The sequence below is a fragment of the Schistocerca nitens genome, chromosome 2 (assembly GCF_023898315.1).
Source record: "Schistocerca nitens isolate TAMUIC-IGC-003100 chromosome 2, iqSchNite1.1, whole genome shotgun sequence".
In the NCBI taxonomy this organism is placed as follows: Eukaryota; Metazoa; Arthropoda; class Insecta; order Orthoptera; family Acrididae; genus Schistocerca; species Schistocerca nitens.
Genome location: NC_064615.1, coordinates 1,156,933,563 through 1,156,956,793, shown reverse-complemented (window position 1 = coordinate 1,156,956,793; position 23,231 = coordinate 1,156,933,563). Strand labels below are relative to the sequence as shown.

Genomic DNA, 23,231 nt, shown 5'->3' with positions numbered 1-23,231 from the left:
CCCCAGAACCTCGGAATTCGTGAACACAGGTAGCCTCACTTAACTTGATCATGTATGTGAAGAAACTTAACATAGTCATTCAGTGTTAAGCTTTCGCCACTAACTAATCGAATTAAAGCACCAAGCAGGTAACAACCAAAAACTTACATTTTCAGAATTCTTCAAAGAACTTATAGCAAATCAGTATGAGAAATAAACAATTTTTAGGACTTTAGTTGGTGTTCTGCTCGTTGTTGTAATTTACTTAGTGAACCTAAAACTAAAAAACCACCTCTTCAACTGTCAGTAACCACAATTCAGATAGGATACCGTCTACGTCAGGTGTGCCGTTCTATTGGAAGCCACATGGCCTGCTATTAACCTGTTGTGAAAATCTTCCGCATTAGACTAGAATTGACGGGAAGTAGGGCTGATGTGATTTGCGTTGTTAGATAGTTCGGTACCCAGTTTCTTTGAAGCTGACGTCGTAACATAATGTTGACCATTCTGCCGTTGCCTCAGCTAAATGTGGCTGGTAATTGTCATGGTGAAGAAGGAATATTAAAGTGTGTACCAGTTGTTGCTCCTGTCGGGCAATCTGAGCAGCGCGTTATTCAACGAAACGTGGATTTATGGAGTTCTTGCGATGTAGCAAGACATCTTAGGACGACCGGCACTATATAATTTGCAGTTTTTTCTCAAAGCAGCCCTCGCAACGGGTAAGAAAGTATTCATGGAATCGGTACATATCAAGAGTCCGCCGACTTGTTTCATATTGTATGATCTGTCAGAAAGGAGGTAACATAGGTGTTAGCCCGGATTTTTCTGTGGGTCCCAGACAGAAGCGGCTCAGATTTATCTTTGCAAAGTACACAGCTTCTGCAAGGGTGCCTCATGTCGTCGAGCCCCCTGTGAACAACTATTTGCCAGGCTTTCCAAAAGCAGTATCATTTGGACATGGTTGTCTCAAGTCGCTTGTATATATCGCTGCTTTTCTGACTTCATTATCTTGTACTGAATAACGAACGCGAACTTGAATATCTATTGCTTGACATCAAATTACCCAGTTCAGGTATATTCATATTGGATATATGTATACCACGAACGTACAGTAAGAGACTATGTAAAGCCCGAGCATGTTGCTATGAACTGGAGCCAAGTGGACTGTCCAAAGCAGAAACTTCGTCAGTTCGGTGCAGGGCTTACCTGAAGAATCCACGAGCTACGGAGACTCGTACAGTTACCCCAGTGTCCACCAAAGACCAGAAGCGGCCAAGAGGGTAGAGAGGGCATGTGGAACACATTTTGTTGAGTGTGACTCGAAATTCCCAAAGATCTCCAGATAAAAATTCGTAATCTGAAAACCCAATAACTGAAACCGATGTAATATCAAATAGGGGACGTGAGGTTCTTGAAGTGTTCGTTGTCATCTGCCGGAGCGAGAGCTTCAAATAACTCTCACATAACACTAGACACGCCGTTCACCAGTAATGGGAATATGCATCGCAAAGTTGGGACAGAAACTCTCCTCGTGGTTGGGCGAGCAAAATTATTAGGTTAGGCGAAATTCAAATAAAACGTAACTGCTAGTACACACAGACGAAAGTATTTAACGGTGATCCAGTTAGCCTGATAACTGCATGCTTGCACATGATCTCAGAATTATAAGCGCCTGTCGTAAAGCCATTCAACATAGCATAAATTGAATTACACGGATGTAGCTCAACTATACATTAGCAGAAAGGGGCTACTTTCATGTAGCTAGTACAAACCATGAAATTTTCACTTACTTTATCGACAGTAAGAACAAACAATCTTGTAAACTAATATTAAATCCGTCATCAGATAACTGCTCCGAAAAACGAGTTTCAAAACAATCGCGTAACACTTTTAGCCCTGCTGACAACAAGAAAAGTAGAAGATGTTGAATCCGCCGACAAAGAGATAGTGATTGGCGAACATGGTTAGCGATGTTGGTCACCAAGAGAAAACATTTATAAAGAAATCAAGGGGATCATTCGCAAATATTGGAACCGATAGACAGTTCTACCTAAAAGACGCAATAGAGCCCTTACTCCAAATTCCAAAACCATAGACGAGTTGTGGCTGATGTTCAGACTTACTATAGATCTCTGTGTAGGTAATAAAAAGACAACGATGCCCTGTTTTGGTTAAATAGTAAGACTACATTTTGAAATCGGTGCAAATTAAATTTTGTTACACTCTTGCTAAGGAACAAATACCGTATCTCTTACTACTGTCTCTGACTCAATTGCTCTCCATGCTCTCGCACTGTTTTGCATGATACAGCCGTAGGTCTTCTCAATAGTAGAGAGTTCTCGACAAAGGTTACAGTATACTGATCACGTAAGCTTTACCGATAAGATGTTTCGGTTTGGAGGGAAATGATCGACTCAGTAATTCAAGTTGTAGTAATTGCACAGGTTACTCTTGTTTTCACATCATGCACGGGCTCTTGACGTAATTGCTGAATGTACTACTGGCCATTAAAATTGCTACACCAAGAAGAAATGCAGATGATAAACGGGTATTCATTGGACAAATATATTCTACTAGAACTGACATGTCATTACATTTTCACGCAATTTGGGTGCGTAGATTCTGAGAAATCAGTACCCTGAACAACCACCTCTGGCCCTAATAACGGCCTTGATACGCCTGGGCATTGAGTCAAACAGAACTTGGATGGCGTGTACAGGTACAGCTGCCTCTGCAGCTACAACACGATATCACAGTTCATCAAGAGTAGTGACTGGCGTATTGTGACGAGCCACTTGCTCGACCACCTTTGACCAGACGTTTTCAATTGGTGAGAGATCTGGAGAATGTGCTGGCCTGGGCAGCAGTCGAACATTTTCAGGATCCAGAGAGGCCCGTACAGGACCTGCAACATGCGGTCGTGCATTATCCCGCTCAAATGTAGGGTTTCGCAGGGATCGAATGAAGGGAAGAGCCACGAAGAGTATCGATTTAATTAATTATTCAATCGATATTATGGAGTGAGGGAGTATTTCCAAGACATCCACAGTTGCGGGTTTATCAGGTATCCAGTACTTCGTTCATATCAAACAAGGGAATAGTGGGGTACACAACACACTCTGCCTACTTCTTCCTGAATGTATTAATGTCTTTGTTCCATCTGCTACAGGCTTCCATAGCAGCGGAAGTGTGAGAACAAAGGTACATAGCCACTAACAGAGTTTCATCTGCGTGAGTGTTGAGGGGGACAGGTGCGTTTGGAAGGGAGGAAGTGTGGGGAGGATATCTTGGTGTGTGTATTTGCATACGTTGGTACACACAAACAGGAAGTATTCTCTTGAGAGAGAGAGAAGGACAGGAAGTGAGCCTGGTATCAATCTGGGACGGATGCCACTACCTGATCCTTTGTCTGTGGAGCATTATCGCGATCTCGTAGCTGGGGCAGTCCCTGGCCAGTGGCGGGCGCTGTGCAGTGTGGTCAGTCTGGCAGTCAGCGACATGATCAACAGTTTAGTTTCGCCAGATATGTTTAGGGCGATCTGTGACAGAATAATTACGTGTGGTGAGTGTTCGATGACAGCATTCCTTGCATGATTGGAATAAAGAAGCACCACAATAATTTAAAATTTCCATACTGCATCGTCAACCACAAATATTGAATAAACAATATTCCACACATTGCCTTGTCCAGCAGAAATTGTTTAAACAATATTTCATATGGAGCAATCGATATCTCGCCAATTAGCTAATCAACTGAGTTCTTTCCTACTAATTTCTAGTGTGGGGAGGGGAGGGAGAGTGAGGGAGGCGTGGCTAGAACATTCCCCAGATGGCATGGATTTAACCAGTTAATAAATTTAATTAATCAATTAATTTGACATGAAATGTGAGTTTCTATGGGCGAAGAGAATTCGTAGACGGGTGGAGGAAGAGGCAGATGAGAGGGATGTTGAGGGGTTTTTCTCAGGAGGGCAGAGTATCCTCAGGGGATCATAAATGAACCCCAAGGATGTCATAAATCAATTTAAAGAACAATATGTTAAGTCGAGGTGGAGGGGGTGGCGTTACATGAAAAATCTCTTAGCGGTATAATATGTTAACGTCATAAATCAATCAACTGCCACAATTTAATTAAGTTGCATATCAATTTAGTATCGAAAGTGAACCAGAACCAAGGCTGCCGTATTACTGCTGTAACCTGTAACATCACCTGTTCACGCGCAGTATATTTCCTTCTGGTGTTTCACGTGGGTCTTTTCTATGAACACTCCAAATTTTACGTTGAATGTTGACACATTTGTTCCCTCCCTAGTTACAAGTTCACTCCAGTGTGCAGCACACGGTTATTATATGACGGAATGTTCAAGCAAATACTCTCCTGAAGTGTTAAATTGATTCCAAGATCAATGATTCAGGCTGTGGGAAAATCAATTTTGTACAATATCCTTTTTTCCAGGAGTTCTGAACCTATATGGTATGCCGATCTATGAAGTGTAGAAACTGTGATAGAACTATAGATTTGTAGGTGGGTCATGAGTCGCGACCTGCGACTGGATATTTCAGTGAGTAGAGTATTTACCAGTTAGGGGAAAGGCTCTAGGTTCGAGTCCTAGTCTGGTACAAAGGGCGTTGCAGACTGAAATTCTTTCTGGACGTCAGGAAGACACTGCAAAAGTCGTTAGCTGCCCTGAAAATGAACGCTGAAACTGCTTGTGGGTGGGGGGAGGGAGGCGAGATGGACGGCTGCTATATCCTATCCATGAGGTTCAGAAGTGCATACATGCGTGTCTGAAAGGACAGTGTATCGTCCTTCTTATCACGACAGGCACTGCACTATCGAGCCGGCCGTGGTGGCCGAGCGGTTCTAGGCGTTTCAGTCCGGAACCGCGCGACTGCTACGGTCGCAAATTCCAATCCTGCCTCGGGCATGGATGTGTGTGATGTCCTTAGGTTAGTTAGGTTTAAGTAGTTCTAAGTTCTAGGGGACTGATGACCTCAGATGTTAAGTCCCATAGTGCTCAGAGCCATTTGAACCATCCTTACAGGCTTAAGTAGTTCTACGTTCTAGGGGACTAATGACCTCAGACGTTAAGTCCCATAGTGCTCGGAGCCATTTGAACCAACTGCACTATCGAATTTATTTGGCAACGCTGGACAGCGACTTTCAGTTAAACTTTCCTCCCCTGTACGGGAATTACACAATGTGTGTACGAGTACAGGTTGTGTTGCAGGAAAGACGACATATGGAAGTTTAGGTCTGGCCATGAGTCGTTCACGTATAGCGAAAGTGGTAAACGTGAATGCTCATATAAAGTTGGAAGTCCAGGTTTGAACCTGGGGTGGGCACAAATTTTCACTGTCGTCATTCACTTAAGCTGATGGTTCTTCGCATTCGCTAATGTGAATCAATTTTATGTATTTCATAACGGCTGTAGTCACCACAATGCCAGGCATGCATGCATGTCCGAAAGCACATTGCATCGTTCTTCTTAACAACACACGCAGAGAAATATCGTAAAACTGGAAAGGAAGTTACTCATCTAGGCTGAGGCACAAATTTCTTGTCACAGTCAATGTGCTGATAGATCACACCTTTCATCGGAATCAAGAACCGAAAATTCAACTCCTCTTCTATGTGTGCTCTGCTTCTCTTTGCATTGATTGCAGGAACAGTGTACAATACCATAGCTAGGACAGGTAAAGTGGGATATAAAAAATTACTTGCCCTTATTATGATAAGTTTTATATTGGCCAATCAAGCAGAGGGATAGCAATTTTGCTGGCAGAACATGAAATCAACAAGAGGTCGCAGAATGATTACCCCACATTCGCTGAACATGTACTGAGAAGACCCCAGCTACCAGTTATTGTCCCATTTCACTTAGCAGACTAAGGCCAGAAACTCAGTGTACTGGAAGCCCTGGAAATCCACATACATCTGGCCCACAATTATAATTTAATATCAAATGATGAAAGACCGCTCGATACTTCTCCTCCTCTAAACTTCTCTTAATCCATTCAGCTTTCCATTCCATCTCACGCTGCCTAGTTTATTAACATTCTTCCAGTTTCCTGTATTTACTTTTATTTTATTGTAATCATGTAAGTACTTCATAAATTCTGTTTGTATAGTTGTCTAATTTATCTTTTACTCTGTTTCTGTCTCACTTTTCGTATGTAATACCTCCTCAAGCTACTTTTTGTTAGTCTTGACAAATACCAATTTTATTGGGGTTGTTAATTTGATGTAAATTGTATATACGCAGTCTGAAGCGACGAATGGAAGTTTGTACCTGGGTCTCTCCGCTGTTCGAGTTTAGAGGCTGTGCCAAGTGGGCTGAGAAGTGAATGGGAGGTTGGTTGAGGATGGAGGCTTGCTGGGGTAGACCCTGCAGTTGTGCAAAGCCACTCCGCCAGGGCGGTGTAGTGGTTAGCATGCCTGCCTAACTAGCAGGACACTCGCGTTTGAATCCCGGCCTTGGTACAAATTTTCGTCCGTTACGTCTGTCTCCATACATACACAATACTCGTAGATGTTTCAGACTTGAAAAAATTGTTTTGGAACGATGAAGTTTCATTTGATTTATATAAATTGTTACATAGGCAGTGTTCGTGAGTTTATTGTTAATGCTTTTCCTTGTTTGCTCATTTTGTATCTGTTCACTGTTAAAATTTTTACCTTTTTAATTGCGTTGCTACCGCACTGTCAAATATGTGTTTTTGCCTCAGTCTAGATGAGTAACATCTTTTCGAATATTGTTTACAAATATTGTAACTCGTTAGATGATGATAGTGTTTTAAAGTCTAATGATGGCCTTCTACACCGGCCAACTAAATAAATTAATCCTGTAGAACATACACAACATTGTGTTTTTCATGCATTACATTGCACTACTAGGAAACGACAAGAAACAGTTAACAAAAGAGGCCACCGATTAACGTGAAGCTTACACTTTTCAGTTTTGGTATTTTAAAATATTTTTCGTGTTCGTGTTAATGTCGACGTTCGTTCGTTATTTCTTGCTACTGAAAATTTCGCCATTTTAATAAGATCGTCATTGTAACAACACGATCTAAGCCACATCGACAAGAACGAAAAGACACTTTGTCAACAAAACACATGAACGACATCTACAACTGAGACTTAGAAACAAAATCATCTGAAACATCGATTATGCAACACGCTGCATCACACTTAAAAGTTCTTTATTGTTGGCGCCCGATGATCACTAGACAGCACATCTCTCACCTTACAGCCTTAACCAAGACCTTGGGGCGCGCTACAGATCCGTCTGTCACCACAACCCAGCTAGCCACGTATTAAGTGGATTAAGGGCTGCCAAGACCCACCGTGGTTTAATAAGAAAATTCGGAATGTTGCACTACGTTCAAAACAGAAACGGAACTGACGACGGTTAGTAGAAATTCTTGCATCTGTAAGAAGAAGCAAGCACACAAATTCCACTTCCATACCTTAGCAGATCTTGACGAGGCCTGGAGAAATTTCTGGCCGTGCATAAAATCAGCAACTGAGTCGAAGGCTTCTGTCCAGTCACTCATCGAACAGTCCAGTCTGGTGTGACAACAGAAGACAGTAATGGAAACAGTAATTTTAATTTTGCGTTTAAAAAATCATTCACGGCGGAATATAGTACAGACGTCATCGGTTGACCGTCACACAAACCCCAGTACAGGAAACATAGTCATAATCATCTCTGGTATAGATAAGCTTCTGAAAAAGCTGAAAAGAAATCAGTCGCCGGGTCCGTACGGAATGCGGTATTCGGTGTTACGGGGAGTACTCTTTGACACTGGTCTGTTACCTAGCTCGCATAATCTCCCACCCACAGCGAAGTCTCAACTGAATGTAAAAAAAAAGCGCAGGTGAGTCGTGCTTGTAAGAACAGTAGATGAACGGATCCGTAACGCTATCGAGCAAAATAATAAATCTCCTTTGGACAGAAAAGTTTCTGTCCGCAAATCAGCACAGATTGAGAATGCACCGCTCGTGAAAAATTCAACTTGTCCTTTTCTTGTATGAAAACCTGCAAACCATTCATGAAAGGCAACAGGCAAATTCAACTTTTTTAGATTTCGAGAATGCATTCCACGCAGTGCTCTATTGTGTTTTAATGAAGGTCCGACAATATACAACACTACCTTGTACGTTGCTCCAGAGGGCAAATGAGACGAGGTTATTACCTGGAGTATGTCAGGGACGAGTGATGGAACCTGTCTTATTCTCTATATATGGATAAACGATGTGATGGATAAGGCAACTGTTTGCTGACTACACTGCAGTGTAAGGGACAGTGTTTCCGTAGTGTGTGTTAGAGGCTACAGGATGAGTCGGAGATAATATCAAATAGGTATGATGAATGACAGCTTGCTAGAAATGTAGAAAAGTGTCAATTAATGCAGATGAGTAGGGATAACACTCCTATATTGGTCGGTACACTATTAGTGTTGTGCTGAAGGACACAGACACGGCGATTATAGAGGCTGTAACAGGTGTAGTTGCGGATATTCTCATACAAAGGACCTTGATGTGTACACACATCAGCGTGCTGGTTGTTGTTTCTCTGCTTTGAACAGTCTTCCCACAAACACATCAGAAACTTTACGACCTGAGGCTTACTGCATGACCATACTGCACCATTAAGAGTATTATGCCTGTCAGTATACACTAAGCGTTTTGCGTCTACACGTCCACACTTCACACCTGAAAATATATGACTTGTACTGACTATGACTTTTAGTCTGCAGTTACATGAATAAAGATGTAATATTGTTCAGTACGCTGTCCTCAGCCACCAGTAGAAATATCAGCACGTACTTAAAGCAAGTCCCTCTAACTAAGGGCTCACCTTCAGAGGACGTCACGTTTCCAAGTAGAGAAGGAATTAGCATATTTTATCAAAATATAAGAGGTATTAGAGGCAAAGTTAGTGAACTGCTTATAGATTATTGGTATATCGGAGCACCACTCAAATAATTTCACACTTCAGAGGCTTCCTTTACCAGGATACAGATTAGCTGGCTGTTTTTCATCCCTTGCGGGATGGGGGAGTGGCTATGTACGTAAAAAACAGAATTCCGTGTGAGTGTATAGACGTATCACAGCACTGCACTGAACACATATTTGAATGTTGAGGAGGGGCAGTTGAACTTAGTGACACTAAACTGCTAATTAATGTTGTTTGAGGTCACCTAACTCTGACTTCAGATCATTTCTGCTCAAGCTAGAGAGGGTTCCTGATATACTTTGCAGGAAGTAGTAGAAATTAATTGTATGTGGTGACTTCGATATAAATTTTCTAAATGATGGTACCAGAAAAAGGATGTTGGTAGATCTTCTAAATTCATATGATCTGATACAGGCGGTGTTCTTTACAACTAGGGTGTAGGGAAACAGTAGCACAGCCATAGGCAATATTTTTATTCATTCTTCATTACTAGATGGGCATTCTGTTAGTAAAAGGGTGAATGGATTTTTAGACCATGATGCACAGATTTTAACACTAAAAGGCTTTTGTACTCAAACAAACGTCACATATAATTACAAACTATGTAGCAACGTTAATCGAACAGCAATAGTCAGTTTCTTAAACGTCGTTAAGGAACAAGAGTTGCAGGATATTTACAGCGCTGATAACATAGATGACAAATATGATGCTTTGCTTAACACATTTCTCATGCTCTTTGAGATTTGCTTTCCATTAGAACGTTTTAAACTGGGTACTAGCAGTAAAAGTCAGCCCGCGTGGCTGACAAGTGGAATAAGGATATCATGTAGAACAAAGCGGGAATTATATCAAAATGCTAGAAGTAGTCACAATCAAGCTGCAGTAGCCAATTACAAACAGTACTGTAAGTTGCTTAAAAATGTTATTAGGAAGGCAAAAAGTATGTGTTATGCAAACAGAATAGCTAACTCACAGGATAAAATTAAAGCCATATGGTCAGTTGTGAGGTAAGTGTCTCATCAGCAGCATGAGGTCGACGATATAAAGTCAGTTCCTGGAAAAAATATTTCTCTTACTGATAAATCAGATGTATGTACAGTATTTAACAATCATTTTCTGAGCATCGCTGGTGAATTAAATAAAAATGAAATTGCTACAGGGAATCATATAACTTTCTTTGCAAATGCCTTTCCGAGACTGATGTCTGAAATACTCGTCTGTGATACAGAAAAGGGAGAGATTGAGTCAATAATTAAATCACTGAAGACTATGGACTCTATGGATACGATCGAGTGCCTGGCAGAATATTCAAGTACTGTGCTGCACATGTCAGCCCTGTATTTAGCCATATTTGTAACTTTCCCTTTAGGAATGGTCAGTTTCCTGAACGATTGAGTACTCAGTAGTAAAGCCGCTTTATAAAAAGGGGAAAGGGATAATGTAGACTATTTTAGACCTGTTTCTATGCCATCCGTGTTTGCCAAAGTGAATTAGGGAAGTTAATGACATAAGTTCATGGCTTGTAGTAAAAGAACTAACACTAAATCACAGTAAGAATCAATTTTTAATGTTTGTAACATGCAATTCAACAAAACCCGACGTTTTAATTTCAAAAAATGGGCATATGATTAGTGAAACTGAGCAGTTCAAATTTGTAGGTGTTCAGATAGATGGAAAGCCCACGTTCAGGATCTTGTTCAGAGACTTAATGCTGCCATTTTTTCTATTCGAACGGTAACTGAAGTGAGTGATCGTTCGACACGAAAATTTGTCTACTTTGCTTATGTTCATTCGCTTATGCCGTATGGAATTACATTTTAGGGTAACTCTTCCCATTCCAAAAGGATAATTTTGGCTGAGGAACGGGCGGTTCGGGCAATAAGTGATGAAAGTTCACGAACCTTTTGTCGACGCCTGTTCCCGAGTCAGGGTATTTTGACATTGGCCTCTTAATATATATAGATATACTATTCCTTACTGTCATTTCTTCTTAACAATATTAGCTTATTTGATCGCGATTCTTTACGGACTGGCATTTTTCTGGTTAATAAACATTTGATTTTCATCTGCTATTACCTTTATGTTATAATTTCATGTACTGACCCATTCCATGCCCTTGGACATTTACTCCTCAGTTTGGTCCTGCGGAACTTGACGTGTGTATAAAATTAAAATAAATTGCACCTGTTACGCTCTGTATGTCTACGTGTAACACTGCAAAGTCATATGAAATGAAACGGGCAACTAGTGTCGGCAGTAGGGAAGGCGATTTATCTATTTAAATTTGTTGGAAGAATTCTGATTAAAATTTAGCTCAGCTGCAGTATTTTGGATCACCATAAGTACGGATTAAAGGAAGATGTCGAAGAAATTCAGAGACGGTCTGCCTGATTTGTTACTACACGCTCGAGCAACAGGCGGGTATCACCAAGATGCTTCGTGAAAATAAATGGGAATCCACGGAGGGACGACGCTTTCATTACGGTTAACAGTACTGAGAAAATCTGGACTCTATTGAAGGATTTCACTCATGTGCATATAGAGGCCAAACACAACATTATGGTAAGTCTTGGTTTGTTTGTTTACCGACATTAGATAGGGAGTTTTGAGTCTCTGTGAATATGACAAGTTCAGGGAATAGTGTTTAGAGTGTTACAGTCCTACAGTCGGACTCACTTGTTAGCAGCAAGAACTGTTAATACATTTTGGAAGAAACAACATCCCGTTTGTGGAGACGGTGATGAGCACTCGTCCATCAAATGCCGCTCATATGTATGAAACCATATACATTGTTATAGCACATTAATAAGCTCACAAGTAAACCAAGTGAAAAAAATAGCACTTGTTTCAGGTCTTACTGTAACCTTTCGTATTGTCCATAGCAGCATTGGTGATGCACAAGTGGTCGAGGGGTATCGTCTTTGATTATTCAATTGATTGACGTCTTCGGTCCCAAGTTCGAAACACGAAACTACTTAAATATTGATTAATAACCAGCATTGGCGGGCGAAGACTTCCGACATAAGAATCACCCTGTTTCTGCCAACGGCCTTGTCAAAGAGGGCGATGGAGCGGACGGAGGTTAAAGTCACTCTCTTGTCCTCGGTTTAGGAAACTGCCCCTAAGGGCGGAAGAATCAACAATATCAAACGTCCAAGGTCATGGAACGTGTCAGTACATGAAATTACAATATAAAAGTAATAACAGATAAAGATAAAATGTTTATGAACCAGAAAAAAGTTAGCCCATAAGTTTAAGTAAACGCAATCAACAATGCAGAAGGCAATGGAAATCACTGCATTAAAGAAACATAACCTGTACCCCCAAGATATGTAGCCTGTAACTGAAAAAGTTTCATGATTGGTCAAAGATTCCGGAATAGTCCCCCATTCGGATCTCTGGGAGGGGACTGCGAAAGGGGAGGTGACCATGACAAAAAGGTTAGATAACCAACGAAAGGATAGCGTTCTACGAGTCGGGACGTGGATTTGTCAGGAGTTTGAACGTGGTCGGGAAGCTAGAAAATCTGAAAAGAGAAATTCAAAGGCTCATGATAGGCATAGTACAGGTCAGTGAAGTGGAATGGAAAGACGACAGGGAATTATGGTCAGATGAGTGTAGGGTAATATCGACAGCAGCAATAAATGGTGTAGCGGGAGTAGGATTCATTAAAAATAGAAGGAAGGGCAGAGAGTGTGTTACTGTGAACAGTTCTCTGATAGTGTTGTTTCTATCAGAATCGACAGCAAACCAACACCAACAATAGTTCATGTGTAAATGTCGACGCCGCAAACTGAATATTAAGAGACAAAGAAAGTATATGAGGATAATGAGCGGGTAATACAGCACGAATAGGGAGATAAACATCTAATAGTAATCGGGATCTGGAGTACAGTTGTAAGGGAAGGAGAATATTGGTGTCAGACAAGGAATGAGAGAGAAGAAAGACTGATTCAGTTCTGTAATAAATTTCAGCTAGTAATAGTGAATACTCTGTACAAGAATCGCAAGAGGACGAGGTATACTTGGAAAAGTCTGGCTGATACGGCATTGTTTCACTTAGATTACGTCATACACATGCAGAGATTCCGAAATCAGATACTCGATTGTAAGGCGTACCCAGGAGCAGATCAGAATGCAGTAGTGATGAAGAGCAGGCTGAAGTGTAAGAGATTAGTCAGGAAGAATCAATACGCAAAGAAGTGGGATACGCAAGTTCGAAATTCTGAGAAAAATAGGTGTAAGCTGTAGGGAGAGACGGGTCATATACTGTATGTACAAGAGCCAGGAGGGAATAATAAGAGTGGACGACCAGGAACCAAGTGCTCAGATTAAGAAGGGTGTAAGACAGGAATGCAGTCTTTCGACCCTACTGTACCATCGAAGAAGCAATGAGAGAAAAAAAAAGAAATGTTCAGGAGAGGGATTAAAATTCATGGTGGAAGGATATCAATGATACCATTCACTGATGACATTGCTATCCTGAGTGAAAGCGAAGAATAACTACATGATCCGCTGAACTGAATGAACAGTCTAATGAGTACAAATCTAAGAAAGACGAAAGTAATGAGATGTAGCAGATATGAGAACAGTGAGAAAGTTAAAGTCAGGACCGATTACGAAGTGGATGAAGTAGGTGGATTCTGCTTCCTGGGCAAGAACATAACTTGTGTCGGACGGGACAAGGTGGACATCAAAAGCAGACTAGCACCGGTAAAAAGGGCCTTAATTTGAGGAAGGAATTTCTGAGAAAGTACATTTGGAGCACAACATTGTGTGGTAGTAAAGAATGGGCTGTGAGAAACCTGGAACCGAAGAGAATCGAAGTATTTGAGATCTGGTGCTACAGACGAATGTTGAAAATTAGATTGAATGGTAAGGTAATAAAGAGGGGTTTCTGGACAGAATCGGAGAGGAAAGGAAAATATTCACATGGAGAAGGGACAGCAAGATAGGACATCTGTTTAAGACATCAGGGAATGACTTCCATGGTACTACAGGCAGATGTAATGGGGACAAACTGTAGAGGAGCACAGATATGGAAACACATTCAGCAAATAATTGAAGACGTCAGTTGCAAGTGCTACTCTGAGATAAAGAGTTTGGCACAGGAGAGGAATTCGTAGCGGGCACATCAAACCAGTCAGAAGACTGATGACTCAAGAAAAGTAGCATCTGAGGATGGGCTTTGAAGACTAAAAACCAGTTACGATTGTGTCATAAAAAGTGACTGAGCTAAAAATAGAAAAAAGTAATACCTTACTCTTAATACATCACATTCATTTCTCTACTGCTCTGAAACCCATGCTGTTTCTGTGGCAGTTAGCTAAATAACACTTCGAACTGAAGTACTGGCACAATTTTTTGAACCTGTCCAGTTTTGAGATGCTGTACCGAGGCTGGTGGTTAGTTAACTACCTGGTCCCTGTCGATCCTCTTGTCAAGGCCGACGACCTCGAGCCCCCTCCTGAGCAGCGCCCGTGCGGTGGCGGCGCCGATGCCGGAGTTGGCGCCCGTCACCAGGGCGACGCGACCTGCGTACCGCTCCATCCTGACGGCAAGTGGCGCGCCTCAGCGGCTGTTCGCCTCCAGAGGACAGGCGGCCCGCGTAGCTCCGGCGGGGCAGCCCGTTATCGCCCGACCGCAGTCCATACTCCTCTCCGCCGGTGGGCAAACAGATCTGTCTGTCCGATGGACGACTTCAGTGGAACGCCTTAACGAGTAGCTTCTAGAACCTGGAACAGGTACAAGAGCAGTTTTTGCCTTATTCAAACCGACATTCGGTTTGACTGCAGCTGTATGTAAATAAATAAAAACGTAGCAGCATTTGTTCCAAACAATTTGTTTGCAGACGACCGTTTTGTTAAGCTACATAACGTCGACGGAGTAAACTCCACATTCGAAATGAAGGTATTGTTCTACGAGAGGAGTTCAATAAGTAATGTACAGATAACACATTTTTTCTCTGTCCCTTTCTGTTGAAAACATGAAGATTTGTAGGCGGACATCGTGGAATACGATGCGTCAGCTTCTGTAGTTTTATGAAGCTTCGATATGTGGCGGCTCTATACATAGCCTTAAAAATTGCATCAGTAATGCAGGTGCGTTCAAAGAGCGGAGTGCTGTCATTATGTTCCTTTTGGTGGAAACCTGACCGATGTCCCACGTGCCGGTTCGCTGCATACGTTTGTCACTCTTGCACTTTTGGGACGTGTGGACGTTTTCATTCGAGGTGAGTGACGGATCACAGACAGACACCTCGCTGCAGTGCTCGACATCTCTGTTCATAGTGTGGACACTTTGATGTACCCCTCATAATCTAATGACCAACTATGAAGTTTACTCTGGTGCACTCATGAAACTGAAGGAACGACTTCAGTATGTTCGTTGCCACAAAAGTGTAAATGACTGTCTCCCTCTCCATAACAACACAACACCTCACACATGTCTGCGTATCCAAGAGGAGCTTACAAAACTCCACTCCTCATTCACCCTTTAGGCTGGATCTCGCACTCTCCGAGGTCCATCTCTCCAGTCCAATGAATAATGCACTCCGCAAGAACCAGTGCGTGGATGATGGGGAGGTTATTGACGTTGGCTCCGACGTCGACCAGTAGGTGGTACCATGCGGGCATAGAGGCCAGCGTGGTAGGGAGGGGTAAGGCCCTCTCATTGTACGAGGATTATGCTAAAAAGTAGAGTTTCGTATCCAAATGAGAGGGAAACAGTGGTGTCACCGCCAGACACCACACTTGCTAGGTGGTAGCATATAAATCGGCCACGGTCCGGTAGTATACGTCGGACCCACGTGTCGCCACTGTCAGTGATAGCAGACCGAGCGCCACCACACGGCAGGTCTAGAGAGACGTCCTGGCACTCGCCGCAGTTGTACAGCCCACTTTGCCAGAGACGGATCACTGACAAATACGCTCTCATTAGCCGAGACGATAATTAGCATAGCCTTCAGCTACGTCATTTGCTACGACCTAGCAAGGCGCCATTAACAGTTTATATTGAGATTGTTATATATATTGTGATGCCTGTACCGTCAGACCAATGTTCACCAATTATGGATTAAAGTTAAGTATTACATCAACTACATACTTTATTTGCTACTATTAATTCCCTTAACTGTTCCAGACCTCACGCCAATCTGCGTGAGCTTAAAAGCGTGCATTTCGGCCTCCTCTAGCAACACGGTGTTGGCCCTTCTGCCAACACTTCATATGGCGACGAGGATGGGATTGTGTTCGTATTGTTAGATTGATTTCATTGTGCCATGGCTTCGCCACCATCTCCAGATGTACTGTCCGAATTTTATCGCTTGCAGAATCAGCAGACGCAGGCCTTATTGGATGCCCTTCGACAGCTCATCCAGGGTCAACGTGCAATGCAAAACGATGCGGCAGCCGCCGCTCCACCGCTCACGCAGCCACAACACGCAGTTGCACCACCTTTTCGTCCTTTTGATGCGGCACTGGAAAGCTGGACGGAGTGGTCACGCCAATTTGGATTCCATCTCGCCGCCTACAGAATTCAAGGTAACGAGCGGCAGCCTTTTTTCTTAGCATGCGTCGGGGTGCACACGTACCGTGTGATAGTGAAATTATTTCCCCGACGTGACGTAGCAACTCTGTCCTACGAAGAAATTTTGTCTGCATTAGATGCATATTTCAAAGAATCAGTCAATGTAGTTGCATAAAGGTATACTTTCTTTCGTACAAAATGTACGGCCGGTCAGACTAATAGGGAGTGGGTTGCAACTTTGCAAGGCCTTACTAGGGGTTGTGCTTTTGAGTGTGAATGTGGACTCCCTCATTCCGATACTATGGTGCGTGATGCGACTGCACAGAATGTTTCTGATGTTCGTATACGGGAACAGATTTTGAAACTAGTCAATCCCTCCCTTCAACAAGTGATAGACATATTGGATAGGCAGGACACACTTGACTTTGCTCAGGAATCATTTGAAACTTCGCCAGCTGTGTGTCACATTAACCGGCCCGACGGGCGAGCTGCATGGAACAGTAAACAGCCCTCGCGCCCGTCCGCGCAGCTGTTGCCAAGCTCTCATCTAAGTGTGCCGCGCAAGCACACAAACGCAGTGCTAAAATCATGCCTGCAGTGTGCTACTAGACATTCGTGTGAGAATTGCCCGTCCTGCCAAGCTATTTGCTTTTTCTGTAATAAAAAAGGCATGTTCAGAGTGTTTGCCAGAAAAAGCTCAGATCGGACACTCACAACCATTCCAGGCCCTTTGCTTCGCGCCGGAATCGGAATCGAACCACGAATACTCAGGCTTGTGAACCTTCGCCCATGGACATTCATGTAGTTAATTCCACTCCGCCCAGTGCCACTTTCTCTAACAGTGACTGTGTTCGTCCCACAACTAGTGTGCGTCGACATAGACGGAAATCACGTCAAGTCGCAAGTGATTCTGTACCAGTGTCAGTTCACGTTGCACGAGACGGTCGCTCTCGTCGTCAGCAGGACAATAAACTTTTTGTAGATTTGGTTATAAATGGCAACGTGATACCATTCCAGCTCGATACCGGAGCTGCAGTTTCATTGATCAATAAAGACACGTACAAACAACTGAATAGTTATTCAGGACAGAATATCTCTGTGTTAGGACAGTGCAGCCTTCTTGCAACATACAAGGGACAAACAAAACTTGTGTCATTTTACGTCCTTCGTTCTTCTTCTGCAGTGCACTTGTTTGGTTTAGATTTATTTCAGTTGTTTAACTTGTCTATAGTCAATCAGGTCCTATCAGTGAACCAGACTGTGCCTTCAGCCAGTGTTTCTCGTCTATGTGAAGAATTTGCTGACATTTTTGCACCGGACCTTGGTTGCGCTAAGAACTATAAAGCACATTTGGAACTGAAGGTAAACGCGCAACCGAAATTTTTCAGAGCGCGCAATGTTCCCCACGCATTGCGTGATGAGGTCGCACGAACATTACACGATTTGGAATCACAAGGTGTAATTCAACATGTGCATGCTTCTCTCTGGGCATCACCCTTAGTAATTTTGCCAAAACCTTCAGGAAAATTGAGACTTTGTGTGGACTTCAAAGCTATAGTGAATCCACAACTAGTGATTGCAACTTTTCCTTTACCCCGCCCGGAAGATCTTTTTGGCAAACTGTGCCCGGGTAAATTTTTCGAAGTTGGACCTAGCAGATGCGTACTTGCAAATACCGGTGGACGAAGAATCCCAGCGCGTTTTGGTGGTTAACACGCATCTTGGTTTGTATCGATTCAAAAGACTGCCATTTGGGTGTGCATACGCACCTGCATTGTTTCAGCAATATCTGCAAACCGTTTGTGCCTCGGTCCCTACTGCAGCAAACTATCAGGACGATATTGTGATCTCCGGAAAGACGGAAGAAGAACATTTAGCCAATCTCAGAACATTATTTCAGGTCTTGCGACAAAATGGTCTTCGCTTGCGGAAGGACAAATGTGTGTTTTTTGCTCGTGGCTTACCCTATCTTGGACATGTAATCAATGCCCAAGGCATACATCCCAGTCCCGTGCACCTCCGTGCCATACAAGACTTGCCATCGCCACAGAATTTGAAGCAGCTACAGAGTGTGTTGGGAAAAACTAATTATTACCACAAATTTGTGCCGCACGCTTCTTCCATTTCAGCTCCGCTTCATCGCTTACGCTGTAAAGGTGTTCCGTTCGTCTGGACGACGGAATGCGAACGCGCCTTTCGCCAGTTGAAATCGGCGTTGCTTTCCAATACTTGCCTTACGCCATTCGATCCCCAGAAACCCCTTTTGTTGATGGTAGATGCATCGGATTTCGGGATCGGTGCTGTGCTTGCGCACAAAGAAGGATCGCATGATCGCCCTATTGCCTTTGCGCCCAAATTGCTCTCATCTGCGCAAAGAAATTATTCACAGATCGAGAAAGAAGCGTTGGCTCTCGTATTTGGTGTTACAAAGTTTCATGATTTCTTGTATGGTCGTCACTTTACCATCATCACAGACCACAACCCTTTGACATCGCTTTTTCATCCGAACAAGCCTGTACCTCCACATACAGCGCAGAAATTCATTCGCTGGTCTATTTTCCTCTCGCAGTACCGCTACGATATCTTGTATCGGTCCACTGCTAAGCACGGAAACGCCGATGTGTTGTCCCGTTTGCCTGTTGCTGGGGATAAAGCATTCGATTCATCCGAACTTGCTTGCATGTTCATTGATGCGGAAACCGATGACGTGGTCGAATCGTTTCCGATTGATTTTCGTCGTGTAGCTACAGCCACAGCTGCTGACCCTGTCCTTGCTACCGTTTTGCGTTTTGTTGCTCCGCAATGGCCCTTGTCAAAGTCACGGATCGAGGATCCGTTGGTTCGCCGATTTTTTGATCACAAGGAGAGACTTTTTGTACGACGTGGTGTTTTGCTGTTGCGTTCTGATAATGATCAGTCCAGGGTCGTGGTCCCATGTTCGTTACAGTCCTCTGTCTTACGGCTTCTCCACCAAGGACATTGGGGTATAGTGCGAACGAAACATCTTGCTCGTCAGCACTGTACTTGGTTCGGAATCGATGTTGCGATTACGAATTTGTGCTCTTCTTGCATGGCGTGTGCCGAACAACAATCCGCACCACCGCGGAAATTTTTTTGCATGGCCAAAAGCCACTTCCCCTTGTCAACGCTTACACATCGATTTTGCTGGTCCATTCTGGAATGCTCGATGGTTGATTCTGGTCGACTCCTTCAGTAATTTTCCTTTTGTTGTCCGGATGTCTTCCACGATGTCATCTGCCACCATCCAAGCGTTATCTGCTATCTTTTGTATTGAAGGTCTTCCACAGACTATTGTTTCCGACAATGGCCCACAATTCATGTCCGCAGAATTTCAGTCATTCTGCAAGGCCAATGGTATTCAACATCTGACATCCGCGCCATTTTCGCCTCACTCGAACGGTGCCGCTGAACGATTGGTCCGGACATTCAAGTCACAGATGTTGATGTTAAAAGAGTCGCATTCTCGGGAGGACGCGTTGTTGCTCTTTTTGTCTTCGTATCGCTCTCAGCCCCGAGATGGTCGCTCGCCGGCTGAGTTGCTCCACGGTCGTCCTCATCGAACCTTGATGTCTTTGCTACATCGGCCGCATCAGGTTCCTGTGCAGCAGCAGCCACCTGCTTTTGCTCCAGCGATGTTGTAGACTATCGCAACTATCGAGGATCAAGGCTCGCAGGGCGCATTCTTCGCTGCCTCGGCCGCGCTATGTATCTGGTTTTGGGGGCCTCTGGTGAGGTGCGTCGGCATCTCAATCAGCTGCGCATCTGTCGTCGCACGGGTTCTGCCGCTCCCCGTCTGCTTTCAGCGACGGTGCCGTCCGGTCAGCGCCCTGGGGACCCATCTACTGGCTCGCCTCATCCCCAGGTGTTACCGACGATGACTTCCATTTTGCCCCATGGCGTCGCGCAGCCGCCGCCGCCTGTTCTCCCGCCGGCGACGCCCGCAGTTGACGCTTCGCTGCAGACGCCAAGCGCCTCCCTGGGTCACGCGCTGCCGACCGCTTCCCGTGACCAGCTGTCCTCCGGCATGGAACTCTTGCCCGCTCCGGACCAGTTGTCGTCTTCGCCCGTCGGGTACCGCGACGCGATGGAGGTCGACCCTTCGGCCCCTCCTGTCTCATTACGGGCGCATACACCGCATGTTGACGCGCACCCTGGACTAGGTTTCCAGGCGTTTCCTAGCTCCCATCAGACCGAATGGCCGGGTGCGGGTGGCACAGCCTCGCCTGTTGTTAGGCTCCCCACCTCGTCGCATACGTCAACATGGGGTCCTCCCCACGGCGGGCGGAAGCCTTATCACGCAACCGTTCGCCGATTTGCGGGGAGGAATGTGGTGTCACCGCCAGACACCACACTTGCTAGGTGGTAGCATTTAAATCGGCCGCGGTCCGGTAGTATACGTCGGACCCGCGTGTCGCCACTGTCAGTGATAGCAGACCGAGCGCCACCACACGGCAGGTCTAGAGAGACGTCCTGGCACTCGCCGCAGTTGTACAGCCTACTTTGCCAGAGACGGATCACTGACAAATACGCTCTCATTAGCCGAGACGATAGTTAGCATAGCCTTCAGCTACGTCATTTGCTACGACCTAGCAAGGCGCCATTAACAGTTTATATTGAGATTGTTATATATATTGTGATGCCTGTACCGTCAGACCAATGTTAACCAATTATGGATTAAAGTTAAGTATTACATCAACTATGTACGTTATGTGCTACTATTAATTCCCTTAACTGTTCCAGACCTCACGCCAATCTGCGTGAGCTTAAAAGCGTGCATTTCGGCCTCCTCTAGCAACACGGTGTTGGCTCTTCTGCCAACACTTCAGAAACAATATCCTGCACTGGAATGGTAAATCAAACCAACCTGCCTTCAGAAATATATGTTGCATTACACACTGAACGTCCCTTACACTATTATTTCATTTCAAATAGCTTCAGGCACTGGTTCACACAACCAAGTATTAAATGTGTAACCAAGAAAACAATTAAACTGCAAACCCTTAATGTACAGGGTTTCTCGGCAGGTGTGGTCATTTTTCAGGCATATAAAAAGAACGATCATTTGAGGGCAAAATCATCATATGGACATACGCCATATTCGGAGTAGTTTCCGAGATAGTAGAGTTTAATGTACAGTGTTATTCAGCTGCGGTACTGATCAATAAAATATCAAGTTTACTCGTGCATACACATACAACAGTTTGTAAACGTTACAACATTTTTTACGGAGTGAAAATTCCAAAATATATTTTTTGAAGGAATCCCCTTAAGGCTTATTGTACATATCACATTACAAGTGTTTTATAGTTGACAATAAATTCTAGAATATCCCACCGTCAGCTTCATTGCATATGCGCACTCTTGGGAGGACATGTACTGTTGGTTGTCCGAGTGCTTCTGTACGTTCGATAATGAGAGCAGCACCTTCAGTCAAGCGAACAAGCATCTCATTTCTCGTATTCACCCTCCGTTTGTACACTTCACCTGACGCCATGAACAAAGAAAATTCCCAATATGCCTGAATCTTTACGATTCCTTATGGGTCACTAAAATCTGGTTCCTTTAAAACTAATCTCTGCATACTTTCCTTCATTTTCAGCTTCGTCTTCTACTTCTTCTTCGTCCTTGTCGTTTCCTATTTCTATATATTGCAGGTTTAGGCAACGTTGCTTTTTGTTCGTCATTCCTGTCGCATGCTCGTGAGAGTTGTTTTAAATACTAAATATTATAATTCTTACACTAGAAACATTATGTCAGGAAGGCATTTTCAAACCTTTTTTTTCCTTAATAAATGAGTGTCTCCTCAATGCCCGTTCAGCGAATGTTGCTGCGTATGCGCCTCCGCAGTAGGCGCCTGCTTCCTGCACCCATGCTGACTGCTGTTCATCGCCGACGGAGGCTGGAATTCGCACGCCAGAACCGCAACTGAACGTGCTCTGAGCGTCGATAGGTAGATCATGTTTTATGCTGCATCGTACAGATTTCCGTTGGCGCGTACGGCCCTGCGACATTCGTCGCAAGCTTCCACGCTTGCACCATGGTTCAAAATGGTTCAAATGGCTCTGAGCACTATGGGACTTAACATCTGTGGTCATCAGACACCTAGAACTTAGAACTACGTAAACCTAACCAACCTAAGGACGTCACACAACACCCAGTCATCACGAGGCAGAGAAAATCCCTGACCCCGCCGGGAATCGAACCCTGGAACCCGGGCGCGGGAAGCGAGAACGCTACCGCACGACCACGAGCTGCGGACTGCACCATGGTGTGGAGTACATTTTCGTGGCATTCCCTGGGTGACGTTATTCTCGTGCATCTACCAGCAGGACAATGCAAAGCATCCCACAGCTCGCAGTGTAGACGTGAGATTCGAAGAGTACCAGGATGAGTTTTCTGGACTCCCCTAATCACCAAACTGCCCCTATATAAGATCTGGCTTATTATACGGGACCACCTCGATCCGGCTGTTCACGCCATTGATCTTGAGGTTCAAAATCCATAGAGCAGCTGGCCACGCCACGTCCTTGTCGGTACCTTCCAGAGCCTCACTGACTCTCTACCTGCAAGTGTGCGTTACAAAAGGTGGTTGTTGAGCGTTTTGACAGGTGGTCACATAAATGGGACTGGACCGTCTACAGTCATGAATATAAAGAGTATGAAAACAGTGTCATTCAGAGTTAGGCTTTACGATAATAAAATGAAAGAACAAGGTAATAAGCATAAACAAATATTATC

The 23,231-nt window shown here is 44.0% G+C and overlaps 1 protein-coding gene across 1 annotated transcript in view; it reads right to left on the bottom strand.

The window, feature by feature from the left end:
• LOC126235609 (dehydrogenase/reductase SDR family member 11-like) overlaps window positions 1–14,495 on the bottom strand; it is a 106,779-nt gene extending 92,284 nt beyond the window's left edge. Inside the window, exons 1-2 of the mRNA XM_049944321.1 lie at window positions 14,364–14,495; window positions 4,419–4,424 (exon numbers count right to left, since the gene is read on the bottom strand). Of these exons, the coding sequence (XP_049800278.1) occupies window positions 4,419–4,424; window positions 14,364–14,495 (138 nt within the window). The remainder of the gene's footprint in view (window positions 1–4,418; window positions 4,425–14,363) is intronic.
• Between the last annotated feature and the right edge of the window lie 8,736 nt (window positions 14,496–23,231).